Below are 24,113 nucleotides of genomic sequence, written 5' to 3' on the forward strand. Positions count from 1 at the left end.
AATGGAAAACTTTTGTTTGATGCCATTTTGTCCTGCTAACTCCTAAAGGAAGCATGAGAAATGGACCAGCTGTTAATAAATGGAATTCATAAATTCAACTCACTGACTCTTCTTCGATCTCATACATCAAAAACTTAGCATGGAGAAGGATAAATTATCCACAACACAAACATTGCCTTGTTATTCACACTGCAATGCATTCTGGGTAAATGATATCTAAATGTTCAACTGCGCCAGCTCCGTCCAGCCAAAACAGCAATGAGTAACGTCTTTAAGCCTCTTCAAATTGAAATCGATAGGAAAGCAGAAATTACCATAGGTGATGAAGATGAGGATAACCAAACAGAGGAAGAGGACCAAGTTGACTGTAGGAGCTGCTGGTGTTTTGCAGCTGCTGCCTATTTTAGATTCATATAAAACAATGAATGACATTGTTTTATCTGGTTGGACTGTGCATTCCAATAAGCAGTTCTGTAGCTCTGTGACCAATAACATCTGTTAAGATCTGTTAAGATCCGGTCTTCTGTCTGGTTTCAGAGAGGAGGTTTCACATTCAGTACCTGCGGCAGCAGCAATAGTGCTGTTATCATTTGAAAAGAGCTTCCAATGCTCTCAGCGTTTGTTGCTCTCTCGCCAGTGCTATAGATTAATTGGTGGCTAAATTAACTGGTGGCGGCATCAGGGAGAAACAAATGTTTCTGTGGGCGTGGCTTTTTAGGGCCCCTTTACCGGACCAGAAAATAAACAATGCGGTGAGCTTAAAGAACTTCAAATCTTTACAAAAATGCTTCCTGATTCCATAAGACAACCATTAAGATCTCGGGAAGAACTCATTAGAAAGACTTTTATTGGTCTAAATATATCTAATATGTTGCCCTTTTTAAAAAAAATCATCTTCAAAACATGTAAATTACACAGAACTTGTCCTGACTTATGTGTTGCTTCAGAGGTTGAAACTCGTCAAAGGAAGATTGAAATAGATCATGACCAGATCTCACAGCAAAGATTACTCCATGAAAGCCGACATAAATGTTGAAGAGCAATTGGATTAAAAATAAAATGTTTAAAAAGATCGACTGGCTGTGCGGTTTTTACATCTCCCTCATATTGTATATTTCAAATAGATATCCACAGAAACAATAGTGAAAACTTTTTAAATACTGCTTCTGTAACATACTTTATTTCTTAATGTAACTGGGTCTATATTAATAATTGTATATTTACACAAAATGTGTTCTTTCATCTATTTCTCTGCCTCTACTTGACTGTTCTTGTGTTCCTCTGTCTCTACTATAAGGGGTTTTGTCCTCCAACTCCACCTTACTTTCTTCTTCTTTTGTTCAGGGTCCTCCAGGATTATTATAACTACTTAATTAATTATTAATAATTAATATTAAGTTATTAATTTCCTCTTCCCTTTTGTTATTTGTTCCACTGGGGAGAGGCAAGTTTTATAATCCATTGCAATTCTTTCAATTATATTGTTCAAATGTATATTTTTCCTTCTGTATTAAATAAGTGTTTGGATATTTTCATTTGAGTTACTATTGCACCTTCATAATATCTGATGCATGCTAACACTGTCATTTTGTATGGATCAAGTTGGAGAAAAGGAGCACATGCCAGGTGCTAATGCTAATATCTCCTGATTGACAGATTAAATAAACGGAGACCACCTCCAAACCCAGACTCGGTGTCTTGTGGTTTGTCTGATCACCATATAACACACACAAAGCAGAAGTCTACCGGTCACACTAGCTCATTTACATAAGACCTGGCTACCACAGATTCATGTGGCAGTGTCATTTCTTCATTATTGTTGATATTTTTCTCATAATTTAACCATCTTTATTCTTTTCATCAAGTGACCCTAATACTCAACCATAAGAGGCATCGCTGAAAAAACAATTGTCTTATAAACTTTTACATCAGAAACGGGTTAAAATCTTCACTCAAACTGAGATTCTGAAAGTGTCACCAGTTAATCCACGTCTGCTTCTTTAAGAGCAAGGTGTCTCTCAGCTCTTGTCATAGTTTAGTGGTGAAAACAGCGCTCTCGGAACTCAGCAACCGCTGGTACGAGTTCACATTATTGTCTGTTTCAGTTTTTGGACCAGTTTATATTATTGTCTACAAAATAAATAATAATATTCACTTGCTGCCAACATTTTGGAGGTAATATTGTTTACCAGGTTTTCCAGACAAACTTTAACTGTAAGAATATTGTCAGATTACCAAGTTGCACAGCTTTACTTCTGCAGCCGAGTGAAGTCTTAAAGTGCAAACGAAATAATGTGGCTTCCATTAAATGAGCAATGAATTAGTTTGCATGATATCACAACTGTTTACATTTATTGATATGTTTGCAGAGCATGACAGTCAACATAAGACTGAAAAGACATAAAATAATCATCATTACTCCAACAATGCTGTACAATGTAGTACAAATTCGGACTGTTTAATACAGTCTCCTCCTGAAGTGGGGTATATTTTAGTGATCTTTCAATATATTCTTAAATATTCCTTTATATAGAAGGAATTGTGTTTTGAATAGCTCTTAGAGAATTTAGAGACATTTTTATATCCATTTATTTATGTTTGTCACATTTTGATCAGGAAACAACAAAGCCACCCAATTTTTTACAAACATCTTCGTTGAGGACTCCATTTGGCTGTCACTAGTTAATCTTAATGCGGCTCGTTCTGTTTTTAAGTTTATTTTCCCTCGTCAATAGTCTGCAAACTGTTCCCCAGTAGAGAACACCCAGACAAATATTGTAGATGTGGCTCATAATCTGTTGGTGGTATCTGACAGTAATGTAGGAACGTTTATTATTATAATTTTGGCTTGTCAGTTTGGATATCACCACCAACAACAACATTGGCTGTTAATGTTGTGTAATATCATTTAGATGAGATTTTATTGTAGTACAACTTAACGACATTATTTAACATTCCTCTCTTTTTGGACACGTAAACACCACAAGCAACACCATCAGGTATGTGATTTAAATGTTATTAAATATGATGACACCAACCTCATTGTTTAGCAACACTCTCTGTGATTAGTGTCGCCAAAAAAGAAAAAAGCTCAGAAACAGTGCAGTTGCATTGCGGGATCTGAGCCACAAATACATGCTAGGCTAGATTTGAAGAGTTCACACGATTCTTGTCACAGATTCTTACCTCCTAAAACTTCTAGATTTGGTAGTTTCAAACTGTGCAGTTAATATACAAAACTAGAAACAAACTATTCCCAGAAAATATTCAAAAATTGTGTACTGATAGAGAGGGGGGCTATGACTATAGAGAAAACTTCACATGTTCCAACATCGATGAAAAGAATGTGCATCTCGGTCATTGGAGGGAAATTTTGGAATAAACTCACCAAAGAGTTGAAGCAAACTCCAAGCATGAAGTATTTTAAGAAAGGCCTCAAAATAGTTGTTCAAATGTACAGGGATGATGAGTCTGACTGGGAATTACAGCTCTGTTTATGACTTGGGCAATTGGGTGTAAGTTTATGTGTTTGTATAAATGGGTATACATTATGTACATAACCACATAGATGTGTGTATATATGTATATGTACAGTATGTGCGTATGTATTATTTTCATCTGGTTGAGGAAATATATTTTTTCTTTTAGAAGGTGAAATGGGAATTTATGTTATGAAATAAAGAATGGTAAAGGGGATTGATTATATAAGTTAAACTTCATCATACTCCTTCTCAGACTCAGTCAACAAACAAGTGGTGTATTTACATGTATATTTTGTAGCAAGGTATTGTATTTAAAACCTTGCTACCTTGCTATAAAAGTCTTTGTTATTATGTTTTGCTAGTGAAATGTCTGTCTGAAATAAACATTATCATATATTAGGATCTCATATTTTGCAAATTCAGAAGGAATCGTTAGCTCCAACATGTTTCCTGAGATATTAGTCAGGTTTTAAATATTGAACTAATCCAACAGTAAAATAACTGGGATTTCTTAGAACAGATAAAGACATTAATGGTTTATGATTCCTGTATAAAACCAGAGAGCAGATGGAGACGGCTGACAGAATCACGGTCCACATCAAGGCCAAGAATCTTYGTTAACAGAAAATCCCACCTGGCTGCTGCAGTCAGTATCTAAAACCCAACYAGGTTTTTCCATCCCAAYATTTCARTCTGGWGTGACCTGCTAGCTTGGCTGATGGCTATGAAGGGATGATCAGTGATTTATCACCAGGAATGAGGAGAAATGGCTTCAGGTGTGACACACCCATCACCAACCTGAACTTCTGGTCAGAAAAACTCCACAGGCTGCATTGTTGAAGGACTAAAGACATTTTGATCCTTTGTCAGATCATCAGTGAAGGTATATAAAGCTTCCATTCCCTGGTTGAAGGCACACTGCTTCCAGTGAGTCCGGCTGCTGCTGCTGCTGCTGCTTTGATGCTTCATCACAAGGTAAGATTTGACTGAAAACTGGAAAATATCAACCTATAGTATACATATAGTTATAGTAAGGTTTAAACTTAAAAAAACAAAATAGTATCTTACTGAAAGCTTTTATATTCATATTTATTAATTAAAAAGTGCCAGATTGTTGAAAATATTTCAGAAAATCATTGAGTTTTTCTTAGTCATATCACAGAATAACTGAATGTTTCCTATTTTCATACAGATGAAATTAATCCTTTTTACTTTGTTCCTTTGTGGATTCATCCTGGAAATCAATGTGAGTGAAAACCTTCTCTTCTCTTTGTGGTTTGAATATCTGTTGTTAAAACATTATTTTATTGGTTTTATTTAGCAATTATAGTTTTCTTGTMATTCAGTTGTTAACCAGATTTTAATTTGATGCTTTCAGCTCCAAGAAACTTAAAAATTCTTTGTCGTTTCCATTTGTGATTAATTTTGTTTCTTGTTTGTTTTTTAACAGGCAGGACGTGGTTTACAAAAACTGAAAGGTTAGTGTTCCAGGTTTTAGCATGAAGAGAAGATTATTGAATCTAATATTATGAAATATACATTTAGCTTTAGATCATGGATAGTTGAACTTTTCAGTGTCTTTATATTAATATGATCTGAATCTCTCATATGACAGAACCTTGGCAGTTCCCAATAAAATCTCTTCGGGTGGCATGTGAGGAATCAGTGGTTCAAATAGAGTGTGGTAAAGTCACTGGTTTTACTGGTTGTACTGGACCATTACACCATAAATACATTCAGTTTTCCAATATTTCTTCTTCTGTCTTCCAGAAGAAAATGAGATTATATTTGTGATCAATGCTAAATATGGACGCAGCGATCAGACGACGTGCTCCGATGGGATACCTGAGGACCAGACGACAAATTCTGCTTGTGTTTCAAGGGCAGATTTAGTGTTTCAGAGGTACAGAGCTTCAATCTTTCCTAAAGGCTTTTCAAACCGGATATGAATTAATAAATCCAAGAATTGCCAAATCACTGTTTCTAGAAAACTCACTTTGATCTGAGTCCACAGATGCAACGGCAAATCGGAGTGCTCTGTCTTAGCCAGTAGCTCTGTGTTCGGAGATCCCTGTGCAGGGACCTACAAGTACCTGGAGGTGCTATATCTTTGCTTCAGTGAGTTTATAGTCTAACTTCACTAAAATATTTTTAAAATTCAAGACCAACATTGAAAACCATTAATGTCACATTTGTTTTATTCAGGTGAATTTAATTTTCTTTATCTTAAGGAAACTTAATCAGTAGCAGCTTAATTTACCAGATTTTTAACCTGATTAACAAACCCAGATATTCAACTGGCAAATTAATTGACTGAAATAATTTACTGTTTTTTCATGCTTCAGATTCCGTTTTTTTGTGTGTTTTCAGTCATTTTTTATTTTTTTATTTATTTATTTATTGTTTTTTAAATTCCTCTAGTTCTTTTTGTCAAAGTTAACATCACATAATAAAATATCAGGACCTGGAGTTTGGTTACCATGGCGATCCTGTGGAGCAGGTTTTGTCCCAACTCTGCAGTCTGGTTAAAACTTTTCCCTCATCAGCTTTAATGTTCCAGTCCAGCTCAGTAACACAGTCAGTAGCACTAATGCCTTGCAGCAACAAGGTCCTGGGTTGGAATCCTAGACTGGGACTTTCTGTATTTATTTAGAAAGAAAACATTTAATTTTTTAACCAAAATCAGAAAACCAGACTTGACTCTCCAGAGGCCTTGTTGCAGGTTTAGAACTGGTGATATTTTACTTTCTGATGTATAAAATGCATTCTACTGAAATTATATTGTTAATATTTTCCAGAGCCGTTTTAAAATAATTGACCCTGAAGCGACCATCAGATCTGCTGTGTGAGGATGAAATGCATCATAATCAGTAACATCTCCAGACGTTGTGATCCACTCATGTGCAGCTTCATCTCTCTTCAGTGTCTTTCAGTTTTCTTATCATTTTATTTGTTTTTCTTTTCCAATTTTCATCCTTTTTTCTTTAATTTCAACTTTCCTCAATAAACTTGACTTGCCTTTACATTTTGCTCAGTTTGCCTTTGTTCACTACAAACAGCCTGATGGGGATGAAAACTTTGACAAACTCCTTCCAAACTGTGAAGACAGTTAAACTGTTTCCAGTCTGAACAGGAAGGAACTGGTGGAGGAAGTTGGTTGAATGTCTGTGAGAACTCTGCCTGCTGTCATCTGGATCAGTTCAAGATGGCCGCCAACTAGGGTTGCCATCCGTCCTGTAAAATGCGGACTTGTCCCGCAACTTGTGGATTTTTTTTTACCTTCACAATTTTATTTTAACAATGAATTAAAAATTATACAGAAGCACTTTTAGCTGCCTTATTGAGATAGGATCACACTTTCCATCTGCTAGATCAGGATCTGCAACATGGATCACTGGAAACACAAGTGGCCCTTTGGCTCACTGATGAAATATTGCTCAAATGATGAAATATTGCTCTGTTTTTTTGTTTCATTATTTTTTAAGTGTTGCCAAGGAAAAACACTGACTATTCTGGCCTTTGTGGTAAATTTAGTCTAGAACCAGCCTCCAAACCAAACTCCTCACTTGTATAATAAATATTTTAGTAATATTCTTTACAATTCCAGAATTTTCACATAACTTTTATCCTTTTGGAGCCCTGCCTTAGGACACATTTTGATTATTAAACTAGGTGTTATGATCAGTTACTCAGTACTTGAGCAGTTTACCAAATATATTTTACACTTGCTTAATTAAACATGTTTAAGGTCGCATATGACCCAGAGAGCATGAATGATTGCTCTCTGGGTCACATTTTTAAAGGTTTTGTTGGTTATAGTTGCCTTTATTTGGAAGTAGTTTGACAGGAAAGTGGGTAATGAGAGAGGGGGAAGACATGCGGCCTACGACCACCGCCACGATGACGAAGGCCGCAATATGTAGGTTGTGCTTTGCGCCTGCGCCATAACAGCGCCCCCTCTGGATCATTTTTAAACACTTAAAACACTGCCATAAATATTCCCACCCCATGAGAGCAGGGTGACACGCAGTGGTGGGCAGAGGTCGCGTTAACGGAATATTTTCGGTATTTGACCGATTATTTTTTTAAACGACGGAAAAATGTAAAGCCCGTCGGTCATTTGACAGATTACAATACACACCATTGACTGGTGCACATCCGCACATATTACAGACTTTACGCAAAGAGTTCATGCAGAGGGAACTAAAATCAATTAATAAAAATAATCCTTTATGAATATAATCTCACGGACTCTGAACTAAATGGGTCTTTCTGACCGGGAGCTGAAGAGTTACGGACCAGACGCCTTGGAGCGTCTGGTTCTGAAGCGCATTACAAACCTTTGGTAGAAATGGCGCGTTAAATTTCAGTCTCCATTACATACAGAACAGAGAAAACTAAAGAGAACTCAATGTTGTGTTAATCCATTTATAGTCTAAACAGAGGAGCCAGCAGTTTATTTTGAGAAAATAAATAAAAGTGCAGACATTAATTAGACCGTAACATGCGCAGTCCGCTGCACAACCAGTGCGGACGCGTCTCCGCTGCAAAGAATTAAACTTAACTCACCCTGTGGTTTTAACCCTCCTGAGAGAGAGAAACGCTCAGACGCGCGGCAGACATAACATCTGTCCATTTCGGGGAAGTGAAACCACGCAAAAAAATAAATAATTAAAATAAATAATAATAATAAAGACAGATCCAACTGACCGATGAACAGGGCCGGTCCAAGGCATAAGCAAACTAAGCAGCCGCTTAGGGCCCCAAGGCCACCAAGGGGCCCTCTCAGTGGAGCTAATTTATTTATTTATTTATAGCAATAATATRTGTCATTATAATATCAAAAACACACAATTTCACTATGAAGTGTTTTGTTTTCCCAATAATATATATTTGAAAATGTATGTAGAAATTATTATTTTATTGATAAAAATAAAGATAATTGCTCTAGGGGACCCCTGGTGGCCGCGGTAGGTACCGCAGCTTCGCCAGTAACATGAGCTGCTGTGCAAATGTGCAGAGCATCCAAACGTCCGAAGCTCCGGTAAGAAGTTAAGTTAGCAAAACAACATCTCAAAAAAGGACTTATCCTTCAGGGAGGGAGAAAAGAAAGAGGAAGAATAAAAAAAGCCAAGATAAAGGTTTGTTTTAATGTGCGTTGGTAATGTAATGTAAAGATTAGTGAAGCTGCTAATAGAAAATTAGCTTGATAGCAATCTGGAACGATCCTAGGGTCTTTGTGTTTGTGTGAAACTGAGTTTAAACTTTAAATGAGTTGATTCTCATGGTGGCTCTGTATAATTCTGAGGTATTTTTGGCTTCATAACGCCGAGTTTAATAAAGTTTGATAACAATAATTACAACTTCTCAATGTTTGACATTGTCTAGCAAAATGCTTCTACATCAGGCTACATGGCTGCTACATCGATGAGCTGCTCTGTGCTGTAATTGGGGTTTGTTGTTTGCTGCTGAGCAGAAGCATTTTGTGTCTAAACCAAACATTTTTCTAAGTTATGTGAAACTTCTGTTAAAATCATTTGAAGAATCAGAATCAGTCCAGTACCTGTACCGGTCCACATTCTCAGGGGAGAAAGACTCACCTGGTATAAATAAAATGTTTAGCTATTGGAGTAACTCTAAAGAGAAATTAATTTAATCAAAGAATGTCATGAATATGTGTGTATGGCTGCACCGATTGCAGTTTTCTGGCCGATTCCTGGTTACCAATCTTTAAAAAAACCTGACCTGCCGATTTAGATTTTTACTGATATGCTTTTTTTTTGTCTGAAATGTTGCTAAATATAGCAAGAAAGTCATTGAGTTGGTAACAGTGGGGTGAATATTATTAACTGTAAACGTTCAGACCTGACCTGGTGGGTCGGTCTGTCAGTCAAGCCTCTCACTGCAGAGCAGAAGAAAACAGAGGCTGATTTATAAACCTTTGCTGAGGAAGATAAGATTAGGGGGCTTCATGTGTAAATATCGGCCAATCACGATCCCCAAAAATTAAGGAAATCGGCGCCCAGAATTCAACCGGTTGATAAATCAGTTGGCCAATAAATGTATCCTACATTATACATGCATATAATGTAAATAGCCAGAAATGCAATAAGTTTATAGCAGGTGTGTGAAGGATCTAATGATCGGACTGCTGATTGCATACAGTCCACATTGTTAGCAGAAATTGAGGGCCCAGAAACTAAATTTCGCTTAGGGCCCCATGGAGATTTGGGCCGGCCCAATTTCTCTGATGGGAACCAGGAGGAATTTTTTTGAGGCTGTGAGTTTAGACATCAGCAGGTGAAGTGATGTAATTTAAGTGGAGTCGTTTAATTTAATAAATTTAATAAGTAATTGGGACTACAGTCAGTGATTTTTGTCACTACGGAAAAAAAAAGTTAGATCCGTTCATCTGCTTTATGTGTGATGGGATCTAGATTCACGGTTCAACTAGGTGAACATGAACTAAACCACATAAAAATGCGGCTAAATAGCCGATGTTAATGTGATTATAATTTGAAAGGTAAAAATAGAACATGACCAATTTTTTTTTAATCCTGTCGATCAAAATGACGGAAAACCAAAAAGTCTAGCGCCACCCATGGTGGTGGGCGACCCTTATTTTTATTTCTGAAAGGTGGCATACCGCCAACCAGAAGTGACACCTTTTTATTGTTTACACACCAAAACTGCCAATTTTAGTTTTGCCAAACTTTCCATATATTTTCACGCCATAAGTTTTACCTTCCATATTTAATATGGTCATGGCTGGCTGAGGTTTGTGGGGCTTATTTACAAAAATGGAAAAATGCTTCATCTGACATCCAAACTTTAAAAAATTCCTAAAACATAAACTCTCTTTCAAATAAGCTGTGATTTTTATAATGCTTCTTTGAATTATTCTCAATATTTCATACACATCATGAATGGTCATATCTTCCCCTGCCTCTCTCTGGGTTTTTTCACAAGTTTATACGTAACACAATTACCTGTATCTTTCTCAATCCTTTGACAATCCTGACTAAATTGCTCCCAATTGTGGGACATGTCAGCCTTAATCATTCTGCAAAGTTTGGCAAGAGTCAAATTCACATTTATCTTGTCCAGCAACATGTCTGAACATGACCATATTTCAGCCTTATCTAACTTTATCTAAGGAGTTAAATGAACCATATAAACTATATTATTTATTTGACCATAGTATGATTTGTATTTGGAGAATTTTTCTCATTTCATTTTCATACTTTTCTGCATTAAATTCTCTTCAAATTCAGAAGTGGCCTGTTCTTTGAAGGAAGTAATGCAAGACAGTTTAGCTGACTGAGAACATCAATAAAGTACTGATGTACATTTCAACAGTACATTGCACCCAGTACACTGTCGCACATTGGCACTGTCCTGATGGAGAAAACAGGAAACGTTCAAGAACAGCTGATCCAAACAGAGAGTTCTCTACATCATCACAACGGCTGATAACCATGGAACCAACTGGACAACAACAACTGCACACTGCTGCACAACAAACAGATAAACTCCTGCCTGGATATCTGAAATCTGACATGGAAAGAGACCAGACTAGTTYTACATTTGTCGTATCCCAGAATGCATCTGGYCCCAACGTTAAAATGCCTCTGCCGATAATTAAAAAGTATGGCAGAACTGAAAAATGAAATCAATACTGAAATGTTTTCCTGTCTATAGCAACATCCAGTTGAATATTTATGCACCATTACGTCAACTAAAGTTTATTTACTAACCATCACATCCAGTATTGATTTATTTCGAATTCCTCCTGGAGCCCAACACTGGTGCGGATCCAAACGACACCCCACCAAATAACCATGATCTGTAGCTTTATGACACCCTTAGCCTACTTCATGTTGTCAAACAGTTTCTATGTGGATAATATTCTCTCTTCTTCAGTTTGGCTGCACTAAACCCTGAGTGTTGCGAGKGAAACTGAATCMAAAACAAGAGAAATTAAAATAATACTTTTATATTTGCACACCATGCATATAGGGCATAACATTTATATCATTTTAAAGTTTTAAAGCACATTTTTACAGTTACTTGAATCATCTAAGCACAGCACTGAAATATTTCCATAATCTGATAAAACCTGACACATCTCTGCCTCACCATCACCAGCCTGGACTTCTGGTCTGAAAACCTCAACAGGATGAATTGTTGCCTGGATAAACACATTTTRTTCCTCTGTCAGATCATCAGTGAAGGGATATAAACCCTCCTTTCCCTGGTTGAARGCACACTGCTTCCAGTCAATCTGGTTTCTGCTGCTGCTTTGATTCTTCATCACAACAAGGTAAGATTTGACTCAACAAACCCAAAAGGAAAACCTGCCTACAATTCTGTTCTTCTAATATATTTTATGATCAAATCTGGTCCTGATTCTCTGAAACATGAAAACWTGTTTCCATCATGTTCACATTGAWGGATGAAATGTATTATTTGGTTCAGCAGCTTGTTGAAAATCTAGAAAATYATGTAATATTTTCAGTCATATCTCAGAGTAACTGAATGTTTCTTATCTTCATACAGATGAAATTTGTTCTTTTTACTTTGTTCCTTTGTGGATTCGTCCTAAAAGTAAATGTGAGTGAAATCCTTCTCTTCTGTTTGCTGTTTAGAAAATCAGTTGTTAAAAATCTACTTTTAGTGTTTTTATCTCTTTATTTTGTGAAACAGGCAGTGAAACACTGAAATGTGTCTGTGTGAACAGCAGATAAACAATAACTTTATTTTTCAATCAGCTCTAAAATCTTTGAAGACAAAAAAGTTTTTTGTAAGTAATTATTGTTTATGTCTGTTTCTTTTGATTAACAGGGAAAAAGTTCATCAGAATCAGAAGGTTTGTGCTCTAATCTTTCTGGTGTTTTGAGTTCACAAGGTGGCGCTGCAGGTTTTAGTATGAAGACAAGCTGGGCATGAAGGCTGATGCTGAACGTTCATTATTTATTGGATCTAAAACTGTTAAACATGAATGTATCTTTAGATCATGGTGTCTGGACTTTTCTGTGTCCTGATATTAATATGATCTGAATGTCTCATATGCAGCAGACCTCCCAGTGGAAAAATCCCTCGTGGCATGTGAGGGAGCAGTGGCTCGACTCCACTGTGGTAAGGTCACTGGTTTCACTGGTCGGTTCTGGAGCATTACACCATGAATACATTCAGGTTTCCAACATTTCCTCCTCGCTCTGGCAGCAAAAGGTCAGGCCATCTATGTGAYCAGTGCTACATACGGACGCTGGGACTGGAAGACCTGCAGCGCTGGGAGACCTGCCTACCAGCTAGAGAACACTGAATGCTACACAGACAGAGAGGAAGTTGGTGAGAGGTACAGAGCTTCAGTGTTTCCTGAAAGTTTATCAAACTGGTTGTGAATGAGTGAATGAGGAGGTCTAAGAAAGGAAAATGATCGACTTTGGTCTGAATCCACAGATGCAACGGGAAACAGTGGTGTAAAGTCAGAGCCAGTAACTATGTGTTTGGAAATCCCTGCTATGGAACCTTCAAGTACCTGGCGGTGGAATATCTTTGTTACGGTGAGTTCAGGCTCTCACTTCACTAAAATCTGTCTACAAACAGGAACAGCTTTAAAAACTTGGTGCAGCACAAACAGCAACTTTATGGATGTTTTTCTGCTTATTTTAATGTTTTGCCTTTTCTAARCAAAAAGCCATCAGTAGCAGYTTTATTCATTATTTAGCCTGATTAACAAATGCAGGATATTAAATTGGAAAATTAATTAAATATAAAATAATTWTTTTTTTCYTTAAACTTTAAAAAGTACTCTGTACTAAATTCTGTTTTTATTTTTATTTACATATTTGTTTATTGTGCTTTTGCTTCCTTTGTTTCATTTTTTGTTTAAAAGATAAAATTCATCATAACAGAATAAAACACATTATTTCTTCAGGTTTGGACAACCCTGACTGTCCTCTTCATGAGACTGTCTTGGTCAGAGGCTTCTCCTGACTCGCTGAAATACAGACTGCTACAAGAGATCTCTTCTTCCAATAGCCATCAGCATCTACACTGTAAAATCTAATTAGCTATCAATACTTCAAAAAGCATGTAAACCGACTGCACTTAACAAAACAAGTACATAGAAGTACATATTTTAAGATGCACCAACTGGTGCATCCTTTGTAGAGAACACTTACAGATGAGTGAAAGCAGCTCAACCCATCAAGCATTTAATCTAGAGCCACATGCCTCAAATATCTATGAATGAATCAACAGCAGGTTCCAATCTTCTGAGTTCAAATCCAAAAATACTTTATTGATCCCAAGGGGAAATGAATTGTTGCTGAAAGTCATTAATTCAAATTGATGCTGATGGCTGTTGACCGGAACGATCTCCTGTAGCAGTCTGTATTACAGCAAATCTGAAGAAGCATCTGACTGAATACACTCTTCCCAAGACAGTCTGAAGGGGATGTCAGGGTCGTCCATAGTTTTCTTGATTTTATGAATAATTCTTTGTGCATCATCATTTTCATCATCATCTGCATCATCATCATCATCATCATTATCTTGTCCAGAGGTTCCCCAGTCACGCCCAAAATAGAAGCAGACGTCTCCTTCTTCATCAGGAGGCTGATGAAGGCTCTGATGCTGCTGCTCCAACAGACTGAGAGAAGATCTGCAGCATCTTGCTGCAAACCTGGGAGGATCTTAGCTTCCTCAAGAATCTACCAGAAAATAACCTGAATTACAATTAAACATGATAAATAAAGTAATAACTCAGATTATAGTTTGAAAATCTCTTTATTTTCCTTCCTGTTATATCAGCCTTAAAGATAGCCCTTCTCTCCAACTGCTTCTCTTTGTAAAATGCTTCACTCAAAATAAAACAAAAAGCACAAAGAAGAACATGTACATGGCCTTACATTAAATAATTTAGTTTTTAAGATTATTAAAAATAAGACTATTTTTAAGATTAAAAATAGGAATAAAAGCAAAAGGGATGAAGATTGGAGAAGAAAAACAAATAAAATGACAAGAAAACTGAAAGACACTGAAGAGAGATGAAGCTGCACATCAGTGGATCACAATGTCTGTAGATGTTACTGATTATGATGCATTTCATCCTCACACAGCAGATCTGATGGTCGCTTCAGACAGTTCTAATTGGAACTGAAACCATGGAAATAATATCATTTCAGCAGAATGCATTTTAGACATCAGAAAGTAAAATATCACCAGTTCTAAACCTGCAGCAAGACCTCTGGAGAGTCAAGTCTGGTTTTCTGAGTTTGGTTAAAAAATAAAATGTATTCTTTCTAAATAAATGCAAAAAGACCCATTCTAGGATTCCAACCCAGAACCTTGTTGCTGCAAGGCATTAGTGCTACTGACTGTGTTACTGAGCTGGACTCGAACATTAAAGCTGATGAGGGAAAAGTTTTAACCAGACTACAGAGTTTGGACAAAACCTGCTCCACAGGATCACCATGGCAACCAAAGTCCAAGTCCTGATATTTGGGGCCTGCCATAGCATTACATAAGAGAAGCATTGCAAAGTAAGGCATGTCAATGCCTCCATGTAATGCATGGACGGCACCTATTGTTCTACACCTAAAGGAATGTCTCTTCATTTATTTATTTTTCTCCCATCACATGTGGCTCGTACTGCTTCTTGCGCCCCCCCCAAAAATGGTATCAAAACATTTGGCTCGATGCCGAGAATGGAATATTATTTTATTGGGGATCATAGTTATGATGGCAACGTAAAAAGCGTAAAAAAGAGGAAAATTTCCAACTGCCGAAACGCATAGTGTAACTGACACCAACTGTTAGAGTGAGAAACAGAGTGGATTTTTGACCCCCAATATAATTTTGAAATCGCCCTCACGCCTGCAAAAATCGATCTATTGGTATGAATGTTGGACGTGATATCGCACCGAATGCCTGCTCCCGTAAAATGTTTTAAAAATTTCTCTAGGGCTCATGGTTTTCTGTTAACTGCCAACTCAGCCCTCCTCTGTAGTAAGTGACAGTTCCACCATGTCTGTAGTTCTAACCTTCAGCCATCAATATAGTTCTAAAGAGGAGCTGAGCCCTCAGCCAACTGTGTGTGTGAGAAAGAGAGGTGTAGAATGAATGCTATCTTTGTGAGACACCCAGTCAGTTTTTCTAAAAAAAGCAGTCCGAACAACTCCTTCCCGTTCAGGAACCGTGAGACGTATTTGAAAACCATTTGAAGCGTATGAGAGGGCTATTTGTTGTCTCCAATAGTACTGAGATTCATATCTGCACCTCACTCACATTAAAGCAGCGATGAGAGAGAGAGATGGTGTGCTGAGCTCTGAAATGTTTGAGAAAAGCATGAAAATGAATGGCTGAGAGCCTGATTTTATCCTGTCACGTTTTCGCTCTGAAGCACCTTAATATAAAACTACAAATTAGACTAGTTCAAGTCGTGTTAATTTTAACTAAATGGTATTCTACTAATTAAATTGTAATTATTAAAAGTATTATGTGTTGTAAGTCTGTTTGTCCTTAGGTTTTAGTGTTTCTCTGAGGGAGATGACTTGAGATGTCTCCTCACTGCCTGCTCATTGAAGACAGGCCTGTGTGCCAGAGTTAATTCATGGCGCGGTTCCTCCCTGATAACAGACTTTCTATTCTGCAGGCCCTCCAAGATGTTATCCAAAGGAATCCTGCTCAATCCACTATTTTCACGTCATAAGATTAACTGTATTAAACACTAAGAATATAAAAAATTTTCAACAGAACTCTAGTTCTGTTGGTCAGAATACACCCTAAAAGCCTCTATTCCTCTCAGGTTAGTGCACCACCTTAGTCGGTGCAATATTAGTCTTTTACTATCCTTTTCTCTCAGGTTAGTGCACTGTCTTGCCATTAGCACAAACATTAGCATTTCACTGCCCCCCACTAGTGAAAAGCTTTAACTAATTTTTCTTAATTATTAGATATGTTTAGTATACTGAATGGAGTAAGTCCATGTTAGTCAACATGCTTGTGATTTTAAACATGCTGTTAACTACATGTTAGCTAAGATTAACCTTGATGCTAATTTGCAGCATTAGAACGCTGGGTTCCAACCGACTGGCACGCTTTGGCAGACCCCCTTTAAAATTCTTCAGACATTTTCTAGTTTATTCTGTGATGCAAAAATTTTTATTTTAAAAAAGAAACAAAGAAAAACTAGAATAAGCAAAAAAGGAATAAGTATAAATAATAAATATAGAATAAATATAAGTGATAAATATAAATTAATATAATAAATATAAATGATTAAAAAATGACTGAAAACGAAAAATAAAAATGGAATCTGATATATAAAAAAAACGCTAAATTATTTCAGTTAATTAAAGTGCCAGTTGAATATCTGGGTTTGTTAATCAGGCTAAAAACCTGGTAAATTAAGTTGCTACTGATTAAGTTTTCTTAAGATAAATATAATTAAAATCACCTGAATAAAACCAATGTGACAATAATGCTTTTCAATATTGTTCTTAAATTTTAGAAAGATTTTAGTAAAGTTAGATCATAAACTCACATTCACAAATATATTTCACCTCCAGGTACTTGTAGGTCCCGGCACAGGGATCTCCAAACACAGAGCTACTGGCTAAGACAGGGCACAGAAATTGCCCCTCACATCTGTGGATTCAGATCAAAGTCAGTTTTCTAGAAATTGTGACTTGATGTTTCTTGGATTTATTAATTTATGTCCAGTTTGAAAAGCCTTTAGGAAAGACTGAAGTTCTGTACCTCTGAAACACTAAATTTGCCCTCGTAGCACAATCAGTATTCTTTGTCTGGTCCTCAGGTATCCCATTGGAGCAAGTCGTCTGATCACTGCGTCCATATTTAGCACTGATCACAGTTATAGGCTCATTTTCTGTTGGAAGACAGAAGAAGAAATTTTGAAAAACTGAATGTATTCATGGTGTAATGCTCCAGAACCACCAGTAAAACCAGTGAGTGACCTTACCACACACTAATCCAGCCATTGATTCCTCACATGCCACAACGGACCTTATTTTTGAGAATGATCTAGATTCTGTCATATGAGAAATGAAGATCATATTAATATTAAGGCACCTAAAAGTTCAGCTATCCATGATCTAAAGCTAAATGTATGTTTCATTATTGTAGATTCAATAATCTTGTCTCCATGCTAAAACCAGCAACTCTACCTATTGGTTTTTGTAAACCACGCCCTGCCTGTTAAAAAACAAACAAGAAATAAAAATTAATCACAAATGGAAACGACAGAGGATTTTTACTTCAATCTTCTTGGAGCTGAAAGCATCAAATTAAAATCTGCTTAACAACTGAATGACAAGAAAACTATAAGTAGGAAAGGGGTAGGACATTATAAGATATTATATCTTCTACCTGCTCCTTTTCGAACAGAATGTAATATTTGCATGTCACATGGGCAGAATAATTTGTTTTACATTTTCATTTCTTACGTTGTTTCATGCTATTTTATTTTTGTTTTTCTTGATTGTCTTTTCTGTCTGTTCAAAATAAATAAATTAATAATAAAAAAAAATAATTGCTCAATAAAACCAGTAAAATAATGTTTTAACAACAGATATTCAAACCACAAAGAGAAGAGAAGGTTTTCACTCACATTGATTTCCAGGATGAATCCACAAAGGAACAAAGTAAAAAGGATGAATTTCATCTGTATGAAAATAGGAAACATTCAGTTACTCTGAGATATGACTAAGAAAAACTCAATGATTTTCTGAAATATTTTCAACAATCTGCTGAACTATATGGCACATTTTAATTAATAAATATGAACATAAAAGTTTTAAGTAAGATACTTTACCTTTTTTGTAAGTTTAAATCTTACTAAATCAAACAATGTAACTATAGGTTTACATTTCCCATATTTCAGTCAAATCTTACCTTGTGATGAAGAATAAAAGCAGCAGCAGCAGGACTCACTGGAAGCAGTGTGCCTTCAACCAGGGAATGGAGGCTTTATAAACCTTCACTGATGATCTGACAGAGGAACAAAATRTCTTTAGTCCTTCAACAATTCAGCCTGTGGAGWTTTTCTGACCAGAAGTTCAGGTTGGTGATGGGTGTGTCACACCTGAAGCCATTTCTCCTCATTCCTGGTGATAAATCACTGATCATCCCTTCATAGCCATCAGCCAAGCTAGCAGGTCACWCCAGAYTGAAATRTTGGGATGGAAAAACCTRGTTGGGTTTTAGATACTGACTGCAGCAGCCAGGTGGGATTTTCTGTTAACAAAGATTCTTGGCCTTGATGTGGACCGTGATTCTGTCAGCCGTCTCCATCTGCTCTCTGGTTTTATACATTTATACAGGAATCATAAACCATCAATGTCTTTATCTGCTCTATGAAATCCCAGTTATTTTACTCTTGGATGAGTTCAATATTTAAAACCTTACTAATATCTCTCAAAACATGTTGGAGCTAACGATTTCTTCTGAATTAGCTTTTTCTCTGTTCTGTCAGATTGTGGATAAATTTTAGTGTCATGCAAAGTTGATCCCAGTAAATACAAAATGCTGTTTTAAATGATGAATTAATTTCAACATATCTATACATTTTGTTGAAATATAGGTTTATTTATCATTCCTTGATGTAAATACATTTAGGAAGAGAGAAGAAATAAATCTTTGATATTCCAGTCATAGGCGTAAATCCAAGAGGGTTTGGGGGGGTTCTGACCCCCTCAATCTCAGAAAAGTCTAGAGGGACTCTGGGCCTCCCTTCTGAAGCTGCTGCTGCCGCGACCCAACCCCGGATAAACGGAAGAAAATGGATGGATGGATGGAGTTTGAAACAAAAGAGAGGAGCTGAAGAGTTTCCAACAGCTCTGTGTGGGAGCCGAGAACAGAAGAGAGAACATATATTGATAAAAACTTATGCCTTTATTTCTCACCGTCTTCAATGTAGAGCCTCTAAAACCACAAAATAAAATCTGAATATTTTTCTATATAAACCCTGGTGCTTTAAATTATGATACTCCCAAGATATTCATTTATATCTACTTCTTGGTTCTCAGTCATCCACAACATGACAAAACTAATAAAAACGCTTAAAAATAACGTCACTTAAGTTATAATTTAAATAGGCTATCACTTGTATTGGGAGCAATTTCAATAAATCTATGTTTATGATGAATTTTTCTAAGAGCAGTTACTCATTTAAGCTTTTGGATTTGTAACCTAACATTTTTATAAAGGTGTAGCAGAGATAGATCAGTCAGACTGAACAAAACTTGTATCTAAGCAACATTTAAATTTTAGTTTTATTTCTCTGCATGCTGATAACTTTTTGATGTGCATTACTTGTCATTTTTGGTCCTGCAGCTTGAATGTGGTTTAAAAACTTTTTAAATCGCATTTTCCATTACATTTCAGTGGAACTTTGCTGACCTCCCAAAATTGCTCTCAAGAAATGTTCCTGTTTTGTCAGGATCGGTGTGGTTGAGGTGAGGAGAGGGTGCCGAGACCCAGGTAAGATGATGAATATCATGGTTTTAATGAATAATAATGCTCAAAAACAGTCCAGGACAGGCAGCACGGGAGAAAACTATAGCACACGGCTAGTTACCAGTAGCACTGACACGAAGACTGAACATAGAGCTGAGTTAACCAGGACTTAACAGTACAGCTGGAAAACTGGAACGACTACTCATACGACTGACAAACTGAGACAGAAACAGACTTACGTAAAACAAGGATCTGATGAAGAACACAGACAACAGGTGAGACTAAATACACACGGGTAATAAAGGGAACGAGACACACGGAGACAATCAACGGGGAAGACGCAGAGACGGGACACAGGAAGCAACCTGAACACAAAGAAACTCTAAAAGTAAATACACAAAAACATGATCATGACATGTTTATGTTCACCCCCAATAATGAGATGGGATTTATGCCCATGATTTCAGTCGGGAAATTATCACCAAGTCATTTCTCAGGCCTTGGGATTCTGGAAATGCACAGAAAGAACAGTTATCTGTAAATGTGATGTGGATGTTTCTGCACCAGAGCCTGTGCTGCTTTGTCTGGGACATTAGGTTCATATTTAGGAGATTCATGTTTATGTTTATTTATGATCCCCATAAGCATCAGCAACAAGCTATAAACTACAAAAGGATTAAGATTTAGGCATAAATATCTGGTGTGGATGGTGTGATATCTAATCATAAGAGCTCCTCAAAGATTAAATGTTTAAAGCAAACCTTTTGGAAAAATAAAGCATCAGTTTTGTTGAGCAACAGTATAAAATCCAACTGGTTTTTCCAAACTAACACCATAAGCCTGATGTTAACATTCTGATAGGAAACAGCAAAGGGTTAAATAAGCTCTAATAATCAGAAATGTGAAGAAGTATCTTCAGGATTGACCTCATTCTGACCCCAACCCTTCCCCTTACACATCCTGGTCACAAGTAAAGTGGACCTGGCAGTTCTGTACGTTATTTTAAAGATTCCTTGGAGTTTTCCTTCATCTACTTGAGCTCCTCAGTGAAGAAAAAGCTCTTGAACAATGCAAAGCCATTTACACATTCCTCCATCATCACAAGAAACACAATCCTGAGTGATTGCCTTTAGCAAAAATAACCAGTGACTTTTGACTTTTCAGAAATAAGATTGAAATACCCAGATTAGTTTGTCCTCTGCAGTTTTTCTTATATTAGTCATGCAACAGCCCAGGAGCGAAATGTGGAGAGAAAGAGGCCTGGGAGTTCATGACGGACCAGCCTGTGAGTGTGTGTATATGTGTGTGGGCGCACCTGTTCTTGTTTTTATCACATCATGGGGACTTTAATCTGTTTACACAGTCACATCATGGGGACCTCCTCCCTCATGGGTAACTAAAAGTTGGTGCCCATAAGGATGATGCGTTTAAATGACTGTATAAGCTATTTTAAAGGTGCTGGTTAAGTTTCAGCAATGGCCCATATCACTTAAGGTTTCCACTTAAGGTTTCAGATTGGTACTGCACCTCATTGTAATTCGTACACTTTTCCAAATTTTATTGGGTACCACCTTCTACCTGGTCCACAAAAAGAAGGTTATTACAAAAACTTGAAATTATTTGGTTTGAAAGACAATATCAACTTAAAGGATAAAATCCACAATGCCAACTGAAAACACAAGAACCACTGAGTTATTGCCTTTAACAAAACTTCCAAGTTAGTCTTCTTGACTTTTTAGGAATAAGATTGAAATACCCAGATTAGTTTGTCCTCTGGAGTTTTTCTTATCTTAATCATTCAACAGCCCAAGAGTGAAATGTGGAGAGAAAAAGGCCTGGGAGTCCCTGACAGTCCAGCCTGTGTTTGTTTGTGTGTGCGTGCGTGATGGGTTGAGCTGCTTTAACTCATCTTTAAGTGGACCGTTCACTCCTTGCTGACCTGAGCAACCAGCCACACCAACCCCACCCAGCTGTTTGGAAGTCTGATTTTCATGAAATTGGCYTCCAGCTACAATGCCAGCTACATGTCTGCCTCATCTCAGTCTTCATGCAATTGCTGYAGAAGATGGTTTGGGAACATTTGAGCCTCCAGCAGGCCACCCCGGGGGTCATCAAGGCCAGTCAAGTGACCAGTGAGTTGGTGATGATCAGCCTGGATCTGGTGAAGACCTGGCTGTCGGTGTTGAGCATGGAGATGGTGAAGAACTTTATCCAGTCCATCCTCACGTCTGTGATAGAGGATGCAGAGGATCAAGGGCCAGCAGCCGGTCTCTGGGTCCAAAGCCCTGACATGTGATGAAATTACATGTTAGGAAATGCCCTCAAAGCTAGGGTTAGACTGTAAGACATACTAGGGATCGSCCTCTTTAGGGTGTAGCTTAGATAGAGGATAAAAAAGGAGTGGAAAACTTTTGTTTGATGCCATTTGTTGTGCTAACTCCAAAAAGAAGCATGAGAAATGGACCAGCTGTTAATAAATGGAATTCATGAATTCAACTCACTGACTCTTCTTCGAACTCATACATGAAAAACTTAGCATGGAGAAGGATAAATTATCCACAACACAAACATTGCCTTGTTATTTACACTGCAATGCATTCTGGGTAAATGACATTCTGGGTAAATGACATCTAAATGTTCAACTGTGCCAGCTCTGTCCAGTCAAAACAGCAATGAGGTTTTAAGCCTCTTCAAATTGAAATCGATAGAAAAGCAGAAATCACAAGAGGTGATGAAGATGAGGAGAACCAAACAGAGGAAGAGGACAGAGTTACCTGTAGGAGCTGCTGCTGCTGCCTATTTTAGATTCATAAATGAAACAATGAATGACATGTACCTCTGGTTGGACTGTGCAATCCAATAACCAGTTCTGTAGCTCTGTGACCGGTAACATCTGTTAAGATCCGGTCTTCTGTCTGGTGTCAGACAGGAGGTTTCACATTCAGCACCTGCGGCAGCAGCAATAGTGCTGTTATCATTTGAAAAGAGCTTCCAATGCTCTCAGCGTTTGTCGCTCTCTCGCCAGTGTTATAGATTAATTGGTGGCTAAATTAACTGGTGGTAACTGGTAAATTAACATCAGGGAGAAACAAATGTTTCTGTGGGCGTGGCTTTTTTAGGACCCCTTTACCGAACCAGGAAATAAACAATGCGATAAGCTTAAAGAACTAGATTACTTATTACTTAAGAACAGAATTACTTATTCTCAACAAAACATTTCTGTTTTTGACACAACCAGAGTTTTGTTTGTGTTTTAAACAAACTAAACCTGGTAACAGACTTTAAATTGACATGAAGTTAGTTCCAAACTGCAGATCCTCTCACAGACAGAGCACTCTGAGCTAAACTGGTTCTCCAGTTAATGCCCTGACATCCTGTAGCCATGTCGAATGGGAACCGTAATATCAGCTGGAAGCTGTAGATTAGAAAATGAACAAACATTATGATGTCACACAACCATTGCTGCTGTAAAAAAAGTCAGCAAAACAGCAATCACTTTTTGAATTCATCTTACTATTAGAAAAGACAACAAAGGAAGATTTTCATAGACTTACCTCTTTATTAGTTTGTTGCACCAACTCTGTCTGGATCTATCAACACTTCCTTCTTTGCCCTGAAGATCTTGATAAAGCATTTTCTGTAGCCGCCCACTATAGGGCTTCCACAAAATCCTCCTGTAGGTTGTTGGCAACTGTTGCAACAAACAGCAAAACACTTGGTGACAAAACCAAATTGGGTCTGTATGGAAAATATATTTACCGCCAATAGTTTATTTTACAATGCAACTTAGTATTTAGTCACCAGGCTGAATAGAAGATTGGAGGAGTATTTGGCCCACTGAAGAAAAAAAAGACACTAATTTTTTTTTTTTATAAAAATGATGAACTTATATTGCCCCTTACATTTTCTTTTTCTGTAGCTCTAATACTTGTCTGGACCTAACAGTTGAGGTCCAGTATTAGCAAACAAACATTCAGTGGTAAACAGAGGCAGGCAGGTTTCCCTCTGTCTGCTGAACTCAAGCAATCGAGCTGCTCACTTCTTCTTCTTTGAATGTGCAGTGAAAGATATGTTGATAACTTACTATTTGCAAGTGAGCTTATCTCTAAATAATGCAATGTAATTCTAGACATTAAGTCTTTTGTG

At 37.2% G+C, this 24,113-nt stretch overlaps 3 protein-coding genes across 3 annotated transcripts; 2 read left to right on the plus strand and 1 right to left on the minus strand.

Annotated features, from left to right (window-relative positions):
- Positions 1–4,384: 4,384 nt before the first annotated feature.
- Positions 4,385–6,498, plus strand: LOC103468067 (L-rhamnose-binding lectin CSL3-like). Its single transcript, XM_008414908.1, has 7 exons — positions 4,385–4,457; positions 4,675–4,728; positions 4,933–4,960; positions 5,098–5,166; positions 5,253–5,385; positions 5,497–5,600; positions 6,281–6,498. Exons 1-7 carry the CDS (start codon positions 4,443–4,445, stop codon positions 6,289–6,291), a joined length of 414 nt encoding a protein of 137 aa, XP_008413130.1. The 5' UTR covers positions 4,385–4,442; the 3' UTR covers positions 6,292–6,498.
- Positions 6,499–11,726: 5,228 nt separating this feature from the next.
- On the plus strand, positions 11,727–14,262 carry LOC103468066 (L-rhamnose-binding lectin CSL3-like). Its single transcript, XM_008414907.1, has 7 exons — positions 11,727–11,805; positions 12,042–12,095; positions 12,327–12,351; positions 12,558–12,620; positions 12,708–12,840; positions 12,945–13,048; positions 14,051–14,262. The coding sequence occupies exons 2-7, from the start codon at positions 12,042–12,044 to the stop codon at positions 14,074–14,076; spliced, it is 405 nt and encodes a 134-aa protein (XP_008413129.1). The 5' UTR covers positions 11,727–11,805; the 3' UTR covers positions 14,077–14,262.
- A 218-nt stretch (positions 14,263–14,480) lies between these two features.
- Positions 14,481–18,428, minus strand: LOC103468065 (L-rhamnose-binding lectin CSL3-like). The gene is made up of 7 exons (XM_008414906.1): positions 18,405–18,428; positions 18,121–18,174; positions 17,678–17,705; positions 17,473–17,541; positions 17,250–17,379; positions 17,054–17,138; positions 14,481–14,645 (listed from the first exon to the last, which is right to left on the minus strand). The coding sequence occupies exons 2-7, from the start codon at positions 18,172–18,174 to the stop codon at positions 14,601–14,603; spliced, it is 411 nt and encodes a 136-aa protein (XP_008413128.1). The 5' UTR covers positions 18,405–18,428; the 3' UTR covers positions 14,481–14,600.
- Positions 18,429–24,113: the final 5,685 nt, after the last annotated feature.

The sequence above is a fragment of the Poecilia reticulata genome, linkage group LG7 (assembly GCF_000633615.1).
Source record: "Poecilia reticulata strain Guanapo linkage group LG7, Guppy_female_1.0+MT, whole genome shotgun sequence".
In the NCBI taxonomy this organism is placed as follows: domain Eukaryota; kingdom Metazoa; phylum Chordata; class Actinopteri; order Cyprinodontiformes; family Poeciliidae; genus Poecilia; species Poecilia reticulata.

Bases quoted from the DNA above. Each gene is read 5' to 3' on its own strand.
- LOC103468065 (XM_008414906.1), bottom strand. From the start codon at position 18,174: ATGAAATTCATCCTTTTTACTTTGTTCCTTTGTGGATTCATCCTGGAA. The intron at 17,542-17,677 runs GTAGAGTTGCTG...CTCATATGACAG, and splicing joins TGGTTTACAAAAACCAATAG to AATCTAGATCATTCTCAAAA. The intron at 17,380-17,472 runs GTAAGGTCACTC...GTCTTCCAACAG, and splicing joins AATGGCTGGATTAGTGTGTG to AAAATGAGCCTATAACTGTG.
- LOC103468067 (XM_008414908.1), top strand. The intron at 4,961-5,097 runs GTTAGTGTTCCA...CTCATATGACAG, and splicing joins TGGTTTACAAAAACTGAAAG to AACCTTGGCAGTTCCCAATA. The intron at 5,386-5,496 runs GTACAGAGCTTC...CTGAGTCCACAG, and splicing joins GCAGATTTAGTGTTTCAGAG to ATGCAACGGCAAATCGGAGT.